General features: G+C 32.9%; 2 protein-coding genes and 1 long non-coding RNA gene across 5 annotated transcripts; 1 reads left to right on the forward strand and 2 right to left on the reverse strand.

Moving 5' to 3' along the window:
- Positions 1-4288: 4288 nt before the first annotated feature.
- LOC140051785 (cytokine receptor-like factor 1) lies at positions 4289-7478 on the reverse strand. The gene is made up of 4 exons (XM_072097100.1): positions 7317-7478; positions 6874-7149; positions 4843-4966; positions 4289-4364 (listed from the first exon to the last, which is right to left on the reverse strand). The coding sequence occupies exons 1-4, from the start codon at positions 7381-7383 to the stop codon at positions 4289-4291; spliced, it is 543 nt and encodes a 180-aa protein (XP_071953201.1). The 5' UTR covers positions 7384-7478.
- Positions 7479-9495: 2017 nt separating this feature from the next.
- On the reverse strand, positions 9496-18206 carry LOC140052026 (uncharacterized). The gene is made up of 9 exons (XM_072097398.1): positions 18107-18206; positions 17034-17125; positions 15781-16056; positions 15147-15270; positions 13535-13698; positions 13304-13393; positions 12778-12918; positions 12093-12226; positions 9496-11572 (listed from the first exon to the last, which is right to left on the reverse strand). The coding sequence occupies exons 2-9, from the start codon at positions 17107-17109 to the stop codon at positions 11087-11089; spliced, it is 1491 nt and encodes a 496-aa protein (XP_071953499.1). The 5' UTR covers positions 17110-17125; positions 18107-18206; the 3' UTR covers positions 9496-11086.
- On the forward strand, positions 12814-19850 carry LOC140052027 (uncharacterized). 3 transcript variants are annotated; one of them, XR_011845571.1, is made up of 5 exons: positions 12814-12901; positions 13544-13756; positions 15047-15169; positions 18560-18713; positions 18861-19850. It is a non-coding gene; the product is annotated as an uncharacterized lncRNA (long non-coding RNA). The 3 variants fall into 3 exon arrangements; XR_011845572.1 differs by lacking the exon at positions 15047-15169; XR_011845570.1 differs by lacking the exon at positions 15047-15169 and having other exon boundaries at positions 13544-13728.
- Positions 19851-20834: the final 984 nt, after the last annotated feature.

Below are 20834 nucleotides of genomic sequence, written 5' to 3' on the forward strand. Positions count from 1 at the left end.
AGTTATTGACAATTAAAACAAATTTAGGTTCAACGATTTGCCCCAAATAGGGGTGTTTTTCGATCGTGGTATACACTGTCTAATGGATGTCCGTCTTGAAAAATACCCGAAGACAATAATACGAGGATGCTTCGCATTTTCCTATCTCCTCCTACGATAATTGTTTTTAATGGCTGAAAACCGGTTGAACAGCTCGAGTACAGCATCATAATGTTGAAGACAGGCCTATTTTCTTTAAAAAATACTATTTTGATAGATTTAATATACGTTTATATAAATGTATTGATTTGCGATGAATGGAACATTCCAATCTCTGTTCCACAAGTGTCTATTCCCTCAGGCGTCGTAAAGGCCAGTACTGTATACAGTACTCATAACAGAAATTCGATCCATTTTTTTCCCAATCTGTACTGCAGAGGTTGGATATAATTTTTTTTAAACGGATAATGAGCTACCGTTTTCAGTCGCCGTATATTATGTACAAATCTTTATTATTGCATTTAAACCACCCACATCATCACCCTTCCCTCACTGCCATGAGTAGCGTTGTAAAGCCAGTAGAGGATAAGCCTATACGGTGCATCACATGCCCTAAACGCAGAACAACTTTGGTGGGTAGGGTAGGAACCAACTTAATTATGAATTGGCTCTAAGAAACAATTGAAAACCATTAGGCCTACTAATTAAGTTGAGTTAGATAATTTAATATTATTGACGATTAAATCGAACTTATGATTTTCCCCGAATAGAGGTGGTTTTCACAAATTGTTTAACATTATATATAAACATACGTCGTAGTGTATCGTTACATGTACTGTACTATTTCAATCGACTACGACGATGATAGTTTCAACAAAGGATTACATCGCAATGTTTTACTGTGTTTAGTGGTATATTATTTGTAAAACATGAAAACAATTAATATTTCGTTACAAAATAAAGAATATATTTAAAAATTGTTCCTCTTTGCACCCATCCTCTTCCCCATCCCTCAACCATAATGTTACATACAAAACACAAAATAAGTTAGTTTAAATCTGACTTTTAAAACAATTGGTCTCATTGTGTGACAAGTTTCTCTTTCGGAAGTAATTCCCAGGGTGCTAATTTTAGTTGAGTACATAAATCACAGTGTCTATTTATTCGTTCCTGTAAACGACATGTATTATTGTCCTGCATTATTGTACATTTGAAGTCGCCAGTTTTTTAACGCTGAAATCATTATGTATTCGAGAACCATCTGTGGGCACGACCTAGATGGTACGCGAGCGAAGCGAGCGTACCATCTAGTATATATAAATTTACGTAAGGTAAAATTCGGTAAATCGCGCGTTGCTTCTAGAATTTTTCTTCGATGGTATATAAAGTTGGTTGTACTGATTTTAACCACCTAACATAACCCTCTGTTTACTAATTAAGTTGAGTTAGAAAATTAGTTATTTACGATTAAAACGAATTTAGGTTCAACGATTTGCACCAATTACCGCTGTTTCCCGATCGAGGTATACACTGTTTAATGGATGTCGATGCTGGAAAATAGCCGCACACAATAATGAGGATGCTTCGCATTTACCTATCTCCTTCTACGATAATTACGAAGACAAATCAAATTGCTTTAAAAAAACAAACTATTTTGATATATGTAATACATTACTATACGCGTATACAAATGTATTGCGATGAATGAATATTCTGTCTCCCAGTACTCCATTTTGGTATAATGCAAGTAGGTAAATTTATGGGTCCTTGTGGAATAAACTTAAAACCTTTAAATATAGTATTGCAATTCTGTTGTTAGTTATAAGTTTTCCTCCATGTATAACACATTTTAACAATACTGTAAATACATATTAACCATTTTTGGTCGCCATTTGAAACGCTGATTTCTTACTGTACGTGTGGGTACTGTTAGATATATAAACACATATACAAACTTTATTACTGACAGTTGGTTCTCAACGTTTTTATTGATTAATAATTACAACAAATATAAACGTCGTAGTGGTGTATCGTGACATATTATGTACTTTACTATTTCAATCGACTATGACTATGACAGTGACATTTTCAGCAAAGTATTAAATCGCAAATGTTTTTATTAGTGGTATATTATTTATAAAACATGAAAACAAATATTTCAATACTGAATAGATAAAAGAATTTATTTTAAAATTGTTCCTCTTTGCACCAATCCTCTTCCCCATCCCTCGACCCTAATGTTACATACAAAACACAAATTGGGTATATTTAAATTTGGTTCAAAAATGTGTTTTTTTCGGAAGTAATTCTCAAGGTACAAAGTTTTAGTTGACTATGCAAACGAATCACATGTATTTTACATTCCTGCGGTACGTACATTTTAAATCGCCATTTTTTACTCAGAAATAACTATGTGTATTCGAGAACCATCTAGTAATGATAATTATTTGAATATCAGTACAAACACACTTATTATTCATGTATTTTAGAACTTCAAATTATAACATTATACTATACCGTCCATTGCACCATGATGTCTCTTGTTTTAAAAGTATTTTTTATGACAGTGACACTAAAATCAACATAGCCTTCAGGTTCTAGTTTTATATTAAAAAAAAAAGATTTAAGCAATTATTAACAGTATAAATTCTGCTGAATCAGTACACAGTCGCAATGAGTATCGATAAGGTGTGGGGTCAAAATTGCAACAAAAAAAACACATACATTTCCTAATACAAAAAAAGGAATAGGCCTACTATAATTGGTAACCGCGCGCATATGTTTTACTAGGGTCAAACAAAAAACAACATTATCAGTTAATTTGTTACCCAATCAGATAAAGATATCAGATATTAAAGAAAATAATGTGCGCATGGTCAGTCATTGCCGAACAACCAAGTGCCCAATCATAACGCAACAATCTGTATCTAGGTCAAAGGTTAAAAAATGATCAGATCATTTTTAAAACGGTTGGACAACATCATTCTACAAAATCTCACGTTATAATAAAAATTCATATCATCTTACCACCTTCCAGTGTTTGAGCTGAATACGTTGGTCCCCAATCACTCCAATCGTTATACCGAAATTTCGAACGCGCTTGTAGCTTGTACCAAGTGTAGGGCTCAAGTTTAATAATAGTGATGGGCTGATTATAACGATTATCGTCATCTGAATCCTGAAAAAGTAATTATGAGAGAGAAAATAAATAGAATTGTTGTGAACATCAAGAATTTAAGTTAAATAAAATTAAGAAAATAAACAAGGCCATATACATGGCTGCAGTCGCGTGCTCAAGTTAGTGTTTACCGACCAACCGACCAACAGACCGACCAACCAACCGACATAGACAGCTGTAGAGTCGCGTTGCACGCGACTAAAAATAATGCTGTTCAAATAGAAACGTGAATTTTGTTCAATATAAGCATCTTGTGAAGACTCAATTTGATATTAATAAAATATTAAAACCTATGATAATAATGATGAATATGATTTACACAATATAAATAAAGTAATTTTAAGCAACATGGATATAGATTACAAGGTGGATAATATAATGGAGAAAATAATTGGCTGTAGGCCTATACATATTCGAATAACAATAGAATATAATAACAGAAAAGAAAAATATTTGATTAATGATATGATGATTGATCTGTATTTGGTAAACAAGAGTAATACATTCTTACCTCTTTCCAGTTTTCGTTTGTATCATTCTTGCAGTAGCGAATTTGGTAACGTAAGCTGTTCTTATAGCGACCAGCATCTGGCTGTAGTTGAACAGTAATTCTCAGTGTTGTACTAGTTGGCTCTACCTTCTTAATACTTGGCGTACGAGGGATGGCAGCTAAAGCAAATAATAATATATTTCATGGGATTTTCTGTGTTTTTAGGTTACAACTTAAAACTCATGATCCTTTAGTATTAAAATAATGTTTTAAAGGAAGATTGATTAAATTATTTTTCAATATTCATTGATTTGATCTGCTGCGTAAACACATTGTTTTGTCTTAGTTTATTATACGCAAGTAATAATCTTTACTTACCTATGTAACAGTCAAAATTAATTTGGGTTGAGGCTTCACCAATAAAATTGGTAACGGTTACTCTGATACGATGGGCAATTGCTGGATTGTTTGCAGAATTAATGTTACACCTAAATTCACCAACTTGTTCAGGGCAAGTTCTCCATGAGCTTGAGAAAAACAAGAATTATTAATTATGAATAATCCGAGTTGGTTAAGTATTTGAAAAATACACGTTACTGCTCTCAAGTGAAGACCATCTCATATGGTCACCGTGCAATATCTTATGCAGCTCCTATGCTTTGGAATTCTCTTCCAAACTGCATTAAAGATGCACAGTCGGTGGTTCTTTTTAAGAGACTATTAAAAAAGCATATTAATCCCCGTTTTTCTCATTTTCCCTGGTTAGCGACGAGGGCGTATCCACTAACTTCGCTTTTTTTTTTTTTTTTTTAAATCCCTTTTATCGTATTAGTTTATGTACAACGCTTAGAGGTTTTACAACAGTAGGCGCTATAGAAATCGAGGTGGTTATTATTATTGTTTCTAGACCTAGAGACCCCCAAGAGCTTAAGGGGAAAAAGATACAGAAAAAGTACATCATAATAAGATAAAGATAAGATGCTAATACACATTTTCTTAGAAACAAACCACATTACACTGGTTACAATAAGTTACATAAGATAAGTTACAATATTTGGTATTTAGGACATGTATTACTATATTACATAATATAAACCTGAAAACATTTATAATCAAAATAGAAACTCGGGCATTATATTTCTAAATGGCAGCAAATTTAATAGTTGTTTTATATAATCGGACAGTAGGTACTTACTGTTTATATTCATATTCAAATGTATATGTATCCTTTAAATTTGTGTTCTCGATTTCTGACCACTCACACCAGTAATCAATTATATTTGTTGAAAAACAGTTGAGTGTTGGTTTAGTTGGTGCCACTGTAAATAAGTAAATTATTCCATACTGTAGTCAAGATAGGTCATGGATTGGTTGGTAATTTCAAATTGGGCAAAGAGGTGCATTGATAATGTTAGTAATTCTAAAAGAAAATGCAGAGGCATATGGGGAACCGAGGGTGAGATGGGCGGTGCTGGTTGTACATACTAAAATAAAGCTGATCCAGCCAGCATTGCAAAATTACAATGGATGTTTTATTGAAGTTGATACATATTTAAAATGTTATCTTCGTTTGTCAATCATTTGTACTTTTGGAGAATGGATGCGTATAGCCTACACGTCAAAACCACCATCCACCCCCCACCATAGAAAAAATAGTTCGTTTAGTTGTGGATGTTTTAATCAAACAAATAAAAGGAAACTTTGTGTTATTTTGTCAGTGTATTGAGAGGACATACGAGTACTAAATGTCTAATGAATATGTAATCGCATTCTTAAATTTAATCTTACTTCCTATATATATATAGGAATTTGGTAAACAATGATATTAATAATCACTTATTGACCGTATCCGGACAACTATCACAATTACCACCCGGACAACTACTCTCTGGACAACTACACCTATGATAACTACCCCCTAGACAACTACCCCCTAGGACAACTACCCACTAGGACAACTACCCACTAGGACAACTACCCACTAGGACAACTACCCACTAGGACAACTACCCACTAGGACAACTACCCACTAGGACAACTACCCACTAGGACAACTACCCACTAGGACAACTACCCACTAGGACAACTACCCACTAGGACAACTACCCACTAGGACAACTACCCACTAGGACAACTACCCACTAGGACAACTACCCACTAGGACAACTACCCACTAGGACAACTACCCACTAGGACAACTACCCACTAGGACAACTACCCACTAGGACAACTACCCACTAGGACAACTACCCACTAGGACAACTACCCACTAGGACAACTACCCACTAGGACAACTACCCACTAGGACAACTACCCACTAGGACAACTACCCACTAGGACAACTACCCACTAGGACAACTACCCACTAGGACAACTACCCACTAGGACAACTACCCACTAGGACAACTACCCACTAGGACAACTACCCACTAGGACAACTACCCACTAGGACAACTACCCACTAGGACAACTACCCACTAGGACAACTACCCACTAGGACAACTACCCACTAGGACAACTACCCACTAGGACAACTACCCACTAGGACAACTACCCACTAGGACAACTACCCACTAGGACAACTACCCACTAGGACAACTACCCACTAGGACAACTACCCACTAGGACAACTACCCACTAGGACAACTACCCACTAGGACAACTACCCACTAGGACAACTACCCACTAGGACAACTACCCACTAGGACAACTACCCACTAGGACAACTACCCACTAGGACAACTACCCACTAGGACAACTACCCACTAGGACAACTACCCACTAGGACAACTACCCACTAGGACAACTACCCACTAGGACAACTACCCACTAGGACAACTACCCACTAGGACAACTACCCACTAGGACAACTACGCATTGCAGTGAACCACCAATATCTTTCTCTGTATTTATGTCCATTTATGCATTACATCATTCCGTTAATTAATCACGCATAACGGAGAGTAACTATCGCAAAACCATATAAAAAGTTTACAAAAGAGGTTGTTTAGATGTCAAAGAAAAAAATATTCTCTTCTCTCAAAGTAGAGTTTCTCCAACAGCTAATAATATAATTATAAAAGAAACGTTTGTCGTGTTAATGCTGTGGGTTTCAAAATACCATATAAATATTATGCCAAATAATAATTATGTTGGTAATAATCTCATACAACATATGGAGTGGACAGAATTAACTACTAAATATTTAATCGTTATTTAAGCTTACTTCCTACGTATACATATGTTCCATGCCATGACGAATCAGGTAAATAACAATGATATTGATCTTTGTAATTTGCCATCGTTAAGTTCTGTAACCTTAGCATAGCCTCTGAGTCTGATATGATATCTATCTTCGATGGGTCTATTCTATCAGTATCTTTACCAAAACTAGTCGTCCATATGATATCTCTTGAGGTATACGTGGTTGATGCATCTAATGTACAAATCATATTTAAATCTGATCCAGTAGCTACGATAGGGTCCATCGGTGTCATGATCACTAAAAAATAAAATGTTTGTTTAAGAAACTTTAGAACAAGATGTCTCCCTTGTATTAAAATATCATCCAAATTTGTTTTCGCAATAAGAATTAATGGTAGAATCTTTTCATGATATTTTTATAAACTAATATTATTATTAGAAAGTACGAAAAAGTATTTGTTTTACCTGCACGGGCGCTGGCCTGATATAGTTGTTGAAAACATAAGCCGATAAGTATATATAGTGTAGTCATGGTTAATAATTTTATTTGCTAAAACAAAAACAATAAAATGGTGAAGTTCATTTGAATATAGTAGTCATGGCAATTTTGCAACAGACAATCCGATCCTCTTTAACAATATACTGTACAGCTGCAAGTGTACGCCTATGTCTTAAGAAGTGCTAAAACATGAAACAGGTAAACAATATTCTCGAACTAAAATAGTGACTGAACATGACCGTATTCTGTACTAAAATAAGTGTTAACAAATGTTGAATATATACTCTACACAATATATTAGTAAATGTATTAAAAAATTACTTACTACCATTTTTATCATTAATATCATTAATACAAATAAATTCTAAACCGCCCGGTGATATACTGAAAATTAATTAATTTAGAAACGATAAAGATGAGGAAATCTGTGAGAATGAGATTCGAACTTGAAACCTTGTGTTTGATGTGCAGATGTCGTAAACATTGAACAATACCATGAAAGCCACAATGGTTTATTGTTTATAAGTATATTCTCTATTATTAATGTATAATTCAGTAAAGGATGACTGTTGAAATGAAGGATTTATTTGTCAAATAAAATAAACATTGAATGTAGTCTACCTAAATATCATTTACTGGTAAAGTTCATGAACTCTTACCGATAGATATACTTATATTAGATAATAGATAGATAAACTTAATTTAATATTTAATAACAGAAAAAAAATAATAAAGAAATATTATATTTTAATAATTTAAATGAATCAATATGTATAACATACTTCTTCAAACAAGAGCTCACGTTTACATAATGTGATAATATAATATAGTATAACACTGTGTATTATTCAGCGCTGAGCCGAGTTATAAATTAAAATTTTAAAAACAGAAACGAAACGAAAATAACGGCTTTTTATATTTAAAAAATTAACTGTTTTATTCGATCTAGTTTTTGGAAAAAATAATTTATTTCATTCCCGAGATATTGGGAGAATTAGGCCTATTAAATTAGAAACAAACTTAATTAATTTATCTTTACTCTAGTTCTCTCTTTTTACTCTTGAATTAATTTGTTCATTTGTTCAAGGAAGCCATAAATATAGGCCTATAATATGAATGAAGTGATTGTTGTCTACTTCTGAGAATGGTTTGACGTAACGATTCAGGAAATGGTTAACCACCACGCATCATACATAATACAGTTCAGCATATACAATCAAGATGTATTAAAATCGTTACAACAGATGGACAACAATCGTTTCTCAAATAATGTACCAAAGTACAATTAATAAACAAAAACCGGATGAATATATTTTTCAACGTGGTTTCTAATACGATTAATATTTACTTATTTCTTCATGTAGTAAACACACTGTTGCTGGTTTGCACACATTAAATAGACAAGCAATATCTACATGTGAATTGTGATATATATTTAGCTTTAACCTAACATACGTAAATAATTTACCTGTGTTATTAGAATTTACAAAACAGTTTACAATGTTATCATAGAAATACAATGTTATAAATCATTCCTTCGTGATTAGTATTAACGTTATACAGTAATAAGATAAGTCCTTAAAATAAATTAAAATATCAAAATACAAAATCTAAATAATATCGTACATCTCTATCATAATTATGTTAAGTATGTTGCTGAAAGATCCAGTTTCAGAATATTCCATTCAAAGATAGGGGTAGAATAAAATTAAATAAAAACTATACTTACTTGCAAATGTAAGTTTACTACGAAATGAACAACATCAAATATTTAAGTTTATTTAAACTAGCATGTGTCTCCATGAACTATACATCCATACATGAACGCAGTAATGGTAAATGAGTTTAACGAATGTTAAATAGTAGTAAAAGTTAGCCTGGTGCGCATGCGTCTGAATCAGGAATGCTCAATACCAGGAAAATGGCAATTAGTCTTCCATGTTTCCCGTTCACATGTTATGTGTTTTTGAGATAAGATTAAAGCTAACACTAGTTTAAAGTTCAGAATGGTAGTCCATATTGACTGCTAACAAAAATATTAGTTATTAGGCCTATTATTAGTATTACATTTTTCTCCAAAGTTTATTATTTGATTTTTCATCGCCATTTATACCAATTTATTGTAGTAATGTAGAATCATTCACGTTTGCCCTACTATTAGATATGTATTTAGAAATTGAATTGAAAATTGAACCTGCATTGGAACACGGTACTAAACTATCCAAACCTAGGAATTTGTTACATAACCTTATATATTATTAACCTGAATCAAACAACTATTAATTGCTATCATCTAGGCCTAATAATATAGTTGAAATAAAGTTAGGAATAAAGATTCTCTACAAGTAAGCATGTTTTATTGCGTTGCAATAAATACTCCTATTGCAGTTAATGAAAGGGTCCGTACCGGCATAGTACCGTATAAAATAATTAATGTTCATGAATGCAATGGTACAAATAACTTCATGATGATACAGTCAACTCTCCCAATACCGGACTCTCTGAAAATCAGAAACTCTCCAAATACCAGACTTTTCGGAAACATACTTGACCAGCCCAAAGGTGTCTGATATTGGGAGAGTTGACTGTATGACATTATCTTCCATCGAATGAAATTATTTGTTCCGTTGGACGGATATAAACCAACCGAAAAGGCAGCGCTCTAATTTTGGACGCGGAATAGAACAATTATAGACGGCGCATAGCGCCACACTACAGGCTGATTTTTCAACGCGATCAGTCAAAAACCTCGTGTCACACATTCCAGTTGTTCACTGTGTAACTAAGACGTAAAAGTTCAATAGAGTAGTTATTGAATATCATGTGATAAAACGACAATAATCAACTCGAGTGTGTTAATAATCATCATTCACCATTCACCGAATCTGTGTTCGCTTACCGTTTTTAGTCGTGTGCAAACGCGACTTTACAGCTCACTATGTCGGTGCAAACGCGACTTTACAGCTCACTATGTCGGTCGGCTGATCGGTCGGTTGGTCGGTCGGTCGGTAAATACTAACTCAAATTTGAGCACACGACTGCAGCCATGTATATGGCCTTGTTCCTTAATAATGAGTAGAATACACACGTTTTAAGTACAAAAATAAAATATTTATTCAGTATACATTATGGCTAAGACTAGACTAGACTTTTAACCAAGGCTAGACTTTTAACCAAGACCATTAATAGCAACAAATTCCCAAAGAAGCTGCAGTACATTTACTTATAAATATTCTTCTTACAATTGGCTCCATATCAATCAATTTTAATTTTCAGTTCATCTCTCAGTCAAAGATATATGTGGTTATGTTTATAGTACTACACAATACAAATGCAACATTAATACGATAAAAGTATTAAAGAAAAATATTTCACATAATGTGTTTGCATTGTGTACGGCTATCTTACACTAATTAAGCATTATATTATACAATTTTCTTTTAAAATACAAATTTACATACTTAAGTTTCTTATCGTAGGATATTAAGCATAAATAATTGTATACAATATTCTTTTTTAAAAACAAATCTATAATCTATATTAGATAAATACAACTGTACTACTGCACCCTGTATGCCACTTTACCTCCATTATTTTAGCGTTAATTCGTTATTAAATTATTCAAAACCATGTCCGCTCTTAATGGCTTTGATGAGGAACTTTTTCCGTTTTAATCATCAAACAGAGCACTTTAAGAATTATTACTATCATAAAGAATTGATAGTAGACACTGATTTTAACTTGAGTGAAGTGTAGGCTTTTGGTTTGGTAACATTGGTACGTACCCACAGTCTTCGCTTGTAGATGGTATAATTGACTCAATGGTTGAAGTGGAGGGCATATTGGTGTATGATTCAGAATTTGAGGTATCAGTCGTATAATCGGAAACAAACTCTTCGTTTATTTCGTTCCCTGGAGGATACTGATAACACATCTCACCATTTACAAAGTTACCTGCGTAGTTAATGTGAAAAAATGCCTTTCCCATATTTTCATTTTCTCTATTTATACCCTGTTGTGCTGGATAAAATGTATCATCATAATTATTAAGTTCATTCTTATATGAAGTTTTCTCTTCTATTTGAGAAAAATTCGACATATCATGGAATCCTTGATCAGAGCTTGCTGTGCTTCCGATTGTGCTTTTGTTATTCGGTCTTTTCTTAAGTTCATCAAACGTTTCTTTCTCTGTTGGAGGAGGGGACAGTTCAGGATCAATCACCTTAGAGTATAAAAAGAAGATTTCAAGTGAAAGGAATTGAAACTCTATTTCAAACATACATTACCCTTAGCCCTAATCCACTCAATAAACATCGTTAGAACAAATGTTTTGATGATCTTTGCCTTTGAGTAGCTGAGTAGTTAAGACGGTGGAACCGTAATTACTTAGCCCTAACATCGGCAAGAGTGCGAGGCTCACTCACTCCATGGTTTATGGTGATAGAACAAGTCTTCTCGGATAAGGACGTAGGTCCAGTGTACACACCTAGCTCATTTGCACCTAGTACATCTTTCGGGTTATCCCGGTGTACTAGTACATCACAACCACTGATCATAACTATGGGCCCTCTGGGAGACCAGTTTAGGTCGCCCAGTATAATTAAATAATAACAATTTCATAAAGGGTAGGTTTTAAAAAAAGGCAAAGCTTCTATATAATAATTTTTCAAGTTATAACGCCACATGATGTGTGATTGTACACTAATATACGAATACGGAAATAGTGAATAAACTATACTTACAACATGTGTGAATTTCGGTTCAGGCCACGGTTTAAAATATTTATCATGGTATTTATGTTTATAGATGTAGGCAATCAGTACAAATGTCAGTATTATGACAATTGGTATGAGGATATATAGATAAATGGCTGAAGCTAGAATAAGAAATATATCGTTATTAGTATAATATATAGAGTGAGGTAGATACTACACCTTCTCTTATTATTTATAGGATGTTAAATGTAAAACAGGGTATTTTAATACCTATACCACCAAAGAACGACGTTTTATCTTTTTTTTATGGAAAATTGCGTTTGGGTTGATTTACAAATATTTTCATGATCAAACTACAGTACCATTTGAGACCAAACGAATACTGTATCTAGAAAACCAAGCAACTGCCGCTTGTAAACAAAAGTTATATCGACAATATGAACATCTTTCAGTACAGTGACGGATAGACAATGCACATATATAATTTGTTTGTTCAATATGCCATTTTAATGTTAAATAATGTTACATTTTCATATTTTCTATAAGCATATGCATAAGTATCATACGGTATTTGTTAAGTTTATCTTTTAAATACACAACTTATATAATAACGTTTCAACAAAATGTATGTGTCCTATAGTCCTAAAGCTGAAGGTGATGATTGATAGTCAATTTTCAAAGTATAAACTGGTAGATTGAATTAAGAACTTACTTTCCTGGTTGATTTTCTTCGAAACAGGACTATGATAACCCGTTTTTGCATCATTGCTGTCCGTCTTCGACGTCCATTGCATGGAAGTTGGGAGGTTTTCATGTAGGCCTACAGCTGTAGTCGTGTAAGTAGTTGTCTGTGCTAAAATCAAATAAATTAGAACTATTTTAATAAAAGCCTTTACAAAAAAAACTTGCATAAACCATGGACTGGTATGTTATACAAATAAGTGTGTATATATCTTCTTAAAGTATATTGTAAATACTGTACATTTTAGACAAGTTTACATTCTGAAAATTTGAGCCAAGTCCGAGTTGAGTAAAACGTTTTCGTAGCAAATTCCTCAACACAATCATTAGTCTACTCTCAGTAATAAATCAAATTTGTGCGAAAAGGGTCTAGCTCTAGATCTGATAGAAGGTTCTGGGTTCGAGAACTACTTTCAAATGACTAATTATGTATGAGTAAATCAAAATTCAAATATCTTCTAACACAAAATCACTCTACAAAATAATAGATAACTTACCACCTTCATCATTGCTGTCCGTATTTGACATCCATTGCATGGAGGTTTGGGGGTTTTCATGTACAGCTATAGGCATATAAGTATTTTGTGCTGAAATCAAATATAAATTACATCATTTTTCATTCTCTCACTGCCTCTCATTTTTATGTTAAACCATCGCCTGTTTTGACAATGTATATTTAATAAGCGAATAATCTTACAGTCTTAAAAGTAGTTTGATTAATTTCTTACCTGTTTCAGGATAAAAATAAATTTGGGTTGAAGCTTTTCCAAGAAAATTGGTAACATTTACCCTGAAACCATGGCCAATTCCAGAATTTAGATTAGCCTCATCGCCATCAAATGAAACTTTACACCCAAATTCACCAACCTTTTCAGGACACGTTTGCCAAGAACTTGAGAAAAATAAAAAAGAGAATTGAACGGTAAGAGGATTTGATTACATTTTGGCAGGTATGGCTTTATTTTATTTTTTCAAAATAATGTTACCCTTGTTTCATTTTATAATATTGTTTTGAAATATTTATGCATTAATACATATTAATGAATATTATAAAAAATATGAAATTATTATTATTAGTATCTGTATTGCTTAGGTTTAAAACCCATGCTTTCTAATTACATAGTTCTCAATGAGTCTTCATCAGAACAAGTATTTTCAAACAAAACTTTATCAATTCAACTATATTTAAGCACGGAGGCCAAAATCTAGTCTGGGTTCCAGACGGAGTTTTGTCTTAATATTAGTAAAAAGATAAATATTTTGGCACATATGGCGTTTCATACGTATACTACTTGATTTTGGATACTCCGTCTGGGGAAACACGCACAAGTCACGTGGTTTGACACCAAGAATTCTTGGTGCATACGATTATCCGGTTGACTAGTTTCAGCTGCATGCGATTGGCTACTCACTCGTACACCGTTTTAATATTCATATTTCAGAATTTCAAAGACTCAACAACTAAGATGATGCGCATGCGCTATGTTACGTTTAGACAATGTGTACTTGGGTACATTTATGAAAGTTTCTGAAGGCTAGAAATTATTTTATATACCTAGTAGTCTGGTAAACATTTGATGGCATTTTTTCCCAAGAACATGAAACTCGTCTTGATATGATAGGCTATAGCTTCTCCGCAAATCAAACATTGAATGGATCATTTATTACGCGGAGATAATTTTGATTTAATTCCCACCCAGACCCTGTCCTGTTAAGTTGTGTGCCGGTGGTGGTATGTAGGGCTACTTTATTGGCGTTTTATTTGGCAGGTCATGCGTGCGAGTTGAGTGGGACCTACGAAAGAGGCCTAGGCCAAGGACTAAACAATTAATAAACAAAACAACTTGGCATTACGATTTTATATTTCAACAGTCTCGATCGTACATTCAGCACTGTACGTACGTCTCGATCTTTTTCATTTTGAAACAAAATGATCATTGGTTGATTCGAAATCCATATTTACATACCGCCCGCCCAATATAGCCAAATACGGTATGATAACCTACGTCATTCTTATCGGATGTTTGCGGTCTGCAAATCGATTTCTATACGTGTTTCACAAGTCTGTATTTTCAGACAAAAATCGCGGTCGAAATAAAAACCAATAAATTTAAAAAAAAGATAATAAAGACTTGGGGCAAGTCTAGCCAAAATCCAATGTATATTATGTCATAAAAAAAATATATAATTAATCAACCTCACATTTATAATATTACGCAAGGCTATGTTTTTATATTCAGTCTTAGGTAAAGGCAAAGGGGACATTTTAAATGGCTATATATTTGAAGTTTTCATATGCAATGCTCAACAGTGTGTGTTTAAAATGACTGGTATACTTACGATTTAGTTTCAAACTCGAATGTGTATGTATCTCTTAAATTTGTGTTCTCGATCTCTGACCACTTACACACATAATCAACAGTATTTGTTGAAGAACAGTTGAGTGTTGGTTTAGTTGGTGCCACTGTAAATACATTAAAGTACATAATTTGTAATATGTCGTTCAATAATCATTAATAGTACAAAAAAGCGAAAATTAGCTAAATTAATTTATTAACAACATATCTGGCTTGTTACAAATGCCGGAGAGGGACTCCCGTACAGTGAACCACAAGTTAATATACATCTTTTTCCGTATTATTCCCGTTTATGCATTACATCATTTCATTAATTAATCAGGAAAAACGGAGTGTAGATCGCGCTGTAACAAAACCATATTAAGTTTATTTTTTAGCTGTCGAATGAACAATCTTGAAAGCAATTATTTTGGTTGTGGATTTTTAATTTAACCGATTTTAAAATCACCAACAGCAACTTACTAATATAATTATATAAGTAACGTCTGTGTTATTGCTGTGGGTTTAGAAACACCAACAACATAATGCCAAATAATAATTATGTTAGTAATATTCTCATACAACATGTGAAGACGACAGAATTAACTACTAAATATTTAATCATTATTTAAGCTTACTTCCTACGTATACATATGTTCCATGCCATGACGAATCAGGTAAATAACAATGATATTGATCTTTGTAATTTGCCATCGTTAAGTTCTGTAACCTTAGCATAGCCTCTGAGTCTGATATGATATCTATCTTCGATGGGTCTATTCTATCAGTATCTTTACCAAAACTAGTCGTCCATATGATATCTCTTGAGGTATACGTGGTTGATGCATCTAATGTACAAGTAATATTTAAATTTGATCCAGCAGCTAGGATAGGGTCCATCGGTGTCATGACCACTAAAAAATCAATTTTTTGTTTAAGAAACGATAGAGTCCATTAGTGACACGATCACTAAAAAAAAGTATAACAAAACGCTAAAAAAAACCTTGCCTATAAGGAAACATTTTATTCAACCTGAAACCCTAATGTTTTATTTTTTTAATGGTTATCCGCCATCCGATATCTGTAGGCCTAAAGTTAAAATAATTTTCTCTTCAAAGTTTGTAATTGTTCCTCGTAATTATATATCAAGAATCGTTAACCACCTGTTTAAAATGGAATATCCGTTTCTAAGAAGTTTCGATCATAATAATAATGCAATAATTATTTCCATTTTTGCTGCTTCGCAAAAGCGCACATCGGCATGTATTGATTTCATTATTAATGGGTATAACGGATGTATTTTACACAAAAATAACGTCTTAAGAAAACATTTCTTTCCTCCTTGCGTCGTGTTTGTTTAATTTGTTGATTTGTACTATATTTTGTAAAATATGTATCGTTTGCCTGAATAAATAATAATAATAATAACATTTTTCTCAATAATTACAATTTTATAAAACGAAAGAGCAAACATTACGTGCAAAGCTTGTTTGCGGAAAAGCAAAAACAAAAAATGATTATCGAACAATAAAATGTAATTCGAAGAGTAGGTTATCATTATCAATAGATTACTTCACATGTTTTAGGTAAACAATTTACTATGTTTTCCAATAACATAAGAATATTTTAAAGATTATAATATCTCCTTGAAAAAAATGTAGTCCTATTTCGTAATTTTTTCTTTTAATATGCCATTTTCTTTTGATATAATAATATATTTGTTAGCATTTTGTTTTTGGCAAAAGTGAATATTGTAACTATTATTAGGCCTATATTAAAACTACAAAATTGCCTATTTAAAGTTTGATTTTATTTATTTTAATTTTCATATTTTGAGGGACATAATATATATCTACAGTATTTCTGTTAAATAACTAGTTGAGATGTTTACCTGCACGAGCGTTGGTATCATGAATGTAACTAAATAAAGTCCCGAGTGCGTAGATTACAGTCAGTGTTATAGCCATGTTTATTTAGTTTGATCTGAAAAGAAAATAAATTATAATAATTTAATAATAAATAAGACTGTAAGAGTATTTCAATATAGTTAAAGTTGTAATATGCGCCAGTTTTACTTATTTATGTACAGAAGTCAGTGGCTAGTCTTTAAGGAATGGTTCCTTGTATAAGGACCACTGTTTAAATATTTTAATACAAAATATAGTATGATCTAACAAAATCATACGAAAAATCTCAAATTAATTGCAAAAATAGCATGTAGTATAATGAAGTTTGAGTTGGGGGGCGAGTACACTTAAGGCCGAGTTGACTTGGAGCATAGACCTCTAAATTAGTAAGTCCATGCGTGGAGTAGAGTTGCCTATGGTAAATGACTGAGACCATGGAAGAGTGTAATGTCACTCTTCCTGCTGAGACCGTGATTATTTAAATAAACTGTTAGCAATCTTAATCTTCAATGGTTTGTATCAAGTGCCATTATCGTTACATTAAACCGTGAATATGTAATAATATCTCATTACTTAAATGTAATCACCTTAAAATTTATCCATTACTTTCTTTATTCTAAAATGAAATGTCTGTCTTACCAGACGGTAACTGCGTGAGTTACAGCAAAATAGGCCTACTCATTCAAACATAAAAACAGATAGATAAAAAAAAATATACGTAAAATTCTGGTACAATATTGTTTACTAGAGATTCCCACATTGCGCTATGCCTAACATTTCAGTCATTGTTGTCCTAAAGAGATTATTAAACGAAAAAAATTTCGCCCCAATACGGGTATCGTACGCCCACCGCACTAGCGTAAGCCTGGCGTAAGTCTAGCGTAACTAAAGCCTAGCAGTGGCGTTGTTAACTTCATCCACTACGCCAAGCCCTAGGCGTTTTATGACAGCTACGCACAATGTAGTATGAAATTAATTTAATAAAAACTTAAAAACGTTAAACTTGCTCCAGGAAAAAAATTTGTCATATAATTATTGATATATATTATATACCTACTTATAACATTCGGTTGTCAAGATCCAATCGTACGCTATCGACCCAGCTCTGCATCCCTGACAACACACATTCAATTGAGAATAAATCTAAACAGATCAGCTGTATACATGCTACATACATACTCTACAATACGTAATTATTTTACTGGTGCGCATGCGCATGCATACTCGGAACTTAAATAGTCGATATACCAGGAAAATGGATTTCCTGAAATACATTATTTGAGGTAAATTGGGGTCAACATTCTCAAGTTCAAAATGGCGGTAAAAGTAAAATAAATATTAACTAGAATTTAATTCATCGAATTTGACGAATTAATAGAATTGTAGGTGATCACTTTATAAGTTTACTGACATTTAATTTTTTTTAAACGATTCACGTATTTTTTGTAAAAAATTTTTACAACTATTTAAAACTTCTGGTGACTAATGTTAAGCCTTTTTTCTGTTTTAGGGCAGTGAAGAAGTGAACCATCAACTGCCATGTTTTGTTCGAAAGTCATTCAGTTTATGAATATATGTAATGTAATAATTATATAATGTTTACCGATCATCATTTCGTTATCATAACGTTCGTGGATCTCTATATTCAATCATTCTATCATTTGGTGATTATTAATTTTCATTATGTATTCAAATCACTTCGCACGTCATTCATATTAATGTATTTATAAATAATGACTTTCAACTTCCTTCATTTCATTATTAATAGATAATAGCTTTGCACGTCATTCGTTGTTTTTAATTATTTATAGGCCCAGATAATGACTTCGTGGAACGGAGAAAGAAAGAAGGAGCAAGATGATGAGTTCATGTTATATTTAACATCATAATTAACATGGCTGTTAAAATGTTTCATAGCCAAAAACCCGCCAAGTCTCATGATATGGAACTTGTTTATAAATCATGGTTTAGTCCTATCCTATCCTGTCCTATTATCCGCTCTATTTCGGTGTTGGCTGATATTTTTAGAACGTCTTGTAAAATAAGTCAATTATTTTATTAAATATTAATATTTTTGTTTGTTTCATAGTCAAAAACACGTTATTATACATACGAACTTAGTTCAAATACAGAAGTTTTGTTTAAGACGGAAGGTGTTCTGTTCTAGGCCTATACCCTCTCAGTCGGGTCAAAATATGAAATATAAAGCCTGTTTTGTTACTTATAAATTGTTTTCACGGTTATTAGTTACGCCAAATCACAAGAAATGATAATTAAATAATAATAACTATGACTGAATTGAGTGAGTTACTGTTGTAAAATATAAGGGCCTGAGGACTATGTATGCTCGAATAAAATCCATGAAAATGGAAGTGAATTGAATAGACTCGTCTCACTTGAATAGCTACAGATGGTTACTACGGTATGACATTCTATAATGCTTTATAATTCCGAAATGTATCCCTTGTATCACGTCTCATTATTATAAACAAGATAATATATTGTTTGAAGGTTTGCATGGCGAAATCAAAATTAATGTTGATATAAAGTTTGCGGTACACCACGTATATTACTTCTGAAAATAACTGTTGAGTTTGTCGACATTTTTATCAATCAGCAAGTCCAGGAAACTTGAAATATAAGTGGAAAGGGTGGGACTGGTGTGAAAGCCAGAAATGGCAAGAAAATATAGATATCGATATTGTTTCACTTTCACGTTGATTTAGATATATGTTTTACGTAATAAGAATATTATTAAAAGTTGGTTTGTGGTACACATCGACCTTTCGGTTTCTTCTACACATCTGTCGTCTTGAGTGATTTTTCCGGGTTTTTTTTTTACTAACTTTAGGCCTATATCTAATAATTGAAACACACCTTAAAGTAGTTAAAAATCGAATAGGCCTTGAAAAAAAATAGGTTAGGAATCACTCGCATCGCTGTGTGTTCAAGTCCCTCATAGCATGGATTAATGAATAATAAATATATTAAGCAGATTATCTTTGATTGTAGTAACGCAGAATTGGTTTGATTAATTGCTGTTTCGCTGTGACATTAATCAAATGTAATTTTCACAAGAGCGTGTTGATTAAAAATGGTTACAATGAATATCAAAGAGTAACCAAATTAAAGATAAGTCTCTCTTTACGTGAAAAATATCCTATTTTAATATTATTACTATTCATTATTTATAAAGCGCCTTTCCAGAAGATCAAAGCGCTATACCACATACAAAAACATAAATAAAAAATGCTACTAGGGGAACAAATACGTTTTAGTTGTTTCTTAAAAAGACAAGGGGTGGATTGCTATAAAACAGTCTTAACTGATGGTCTTAACTCCCCGATTAAAGCCGGCTTTATCAGATAGACGGTCTTATTAAAGCCACTCCTGATAGACCATTGCTATAAAACAGTCTTGGATAAGACCGCGTAAAGTAACAAATTGAGGGCGTAGTTTGCGCGTAGAATACCAAATAAGGTAATGTTCGTCACGCTTGTTCAATTCACAATCATAACAGTACGTACATTTCTACGCGAGAAAATCCATTCTAGGCCTATATAAGAATAAAATCACCGTTATTATTTGATTTAACACTTAAAACTCGTTTAATTGGTTGTCTTTGACGATAAATAATACGTAAAAGCAACAAAAAGAGAGGTTTAAGACTGTTTTAAGACTCCTTCGAGTAGGCTTTAATTTTAAAGACCGTTTACAGGTCAGACCGCGGTATAGCAATGGTCTTTTAATAAAGACTACTTGCTACGTCACGAATTATAGCCGGC

The sequence above is a fragment of the Antedon mediterranea genome, chromosome 6 (assembly GCF_964355755.1).
Source record: "Antedon mediterranea chromosome 6, ecAntMedi1.1, whole genome shotgun sequence".
In the NCBI taxonomy this organism is placed as follows: Eukaryota; Metazoa; Echinodermata; class Crinoidea; order Comatulida; family Antedonidae; genus Antedon; species Antedon mediterranea.

Excerpts from the sequence above, each read along its gene's own strand:
- LOC140051785 (XM_072097100.1), bottom strand. The coding sequence starts at position 7,383 with ATGACTACACTATATATACTTATCGGCTTATGTTTTCAACAACTATAT. Across the intron at positions 7,150-7,316 it reads TCAGGCCAGCGCCCGTGCAG|TGATCATGACACCGATGGAC; the intron begins GTAAAACAAATA and ends TTTATTTTTTAG. Across the intron at positions 4,967-6,873 it reads AACATATGTATACGTAGGAA|TGGCACCAACTAAACCAACA; the intron begins GTAAGCTTAAAT and ends ACTTATTTACAG.
- LOC140052026 (XM_072097398.1), bottom strand. The coding sequence starts at position 17,109 with ATGGCTATAACACTGACTGTAATCTACGCACTCGGGACTTTATTTAGT. Across the intron at positions 15,271-15,780 it reads AACATATGTATACGTAGGAA|TGGCACCAACTAAACCAACA; the intron begins GTAAGCTTAAAT and ends ATGTATTTACAG. Across the intron at positions 13,394-13,534 it reads TTATTTTTATCCTGAAACAG|CACAAAATACTTATATGCCT; the intron begins GTAAGAAATTAA and ends ATTTGATTTCAG.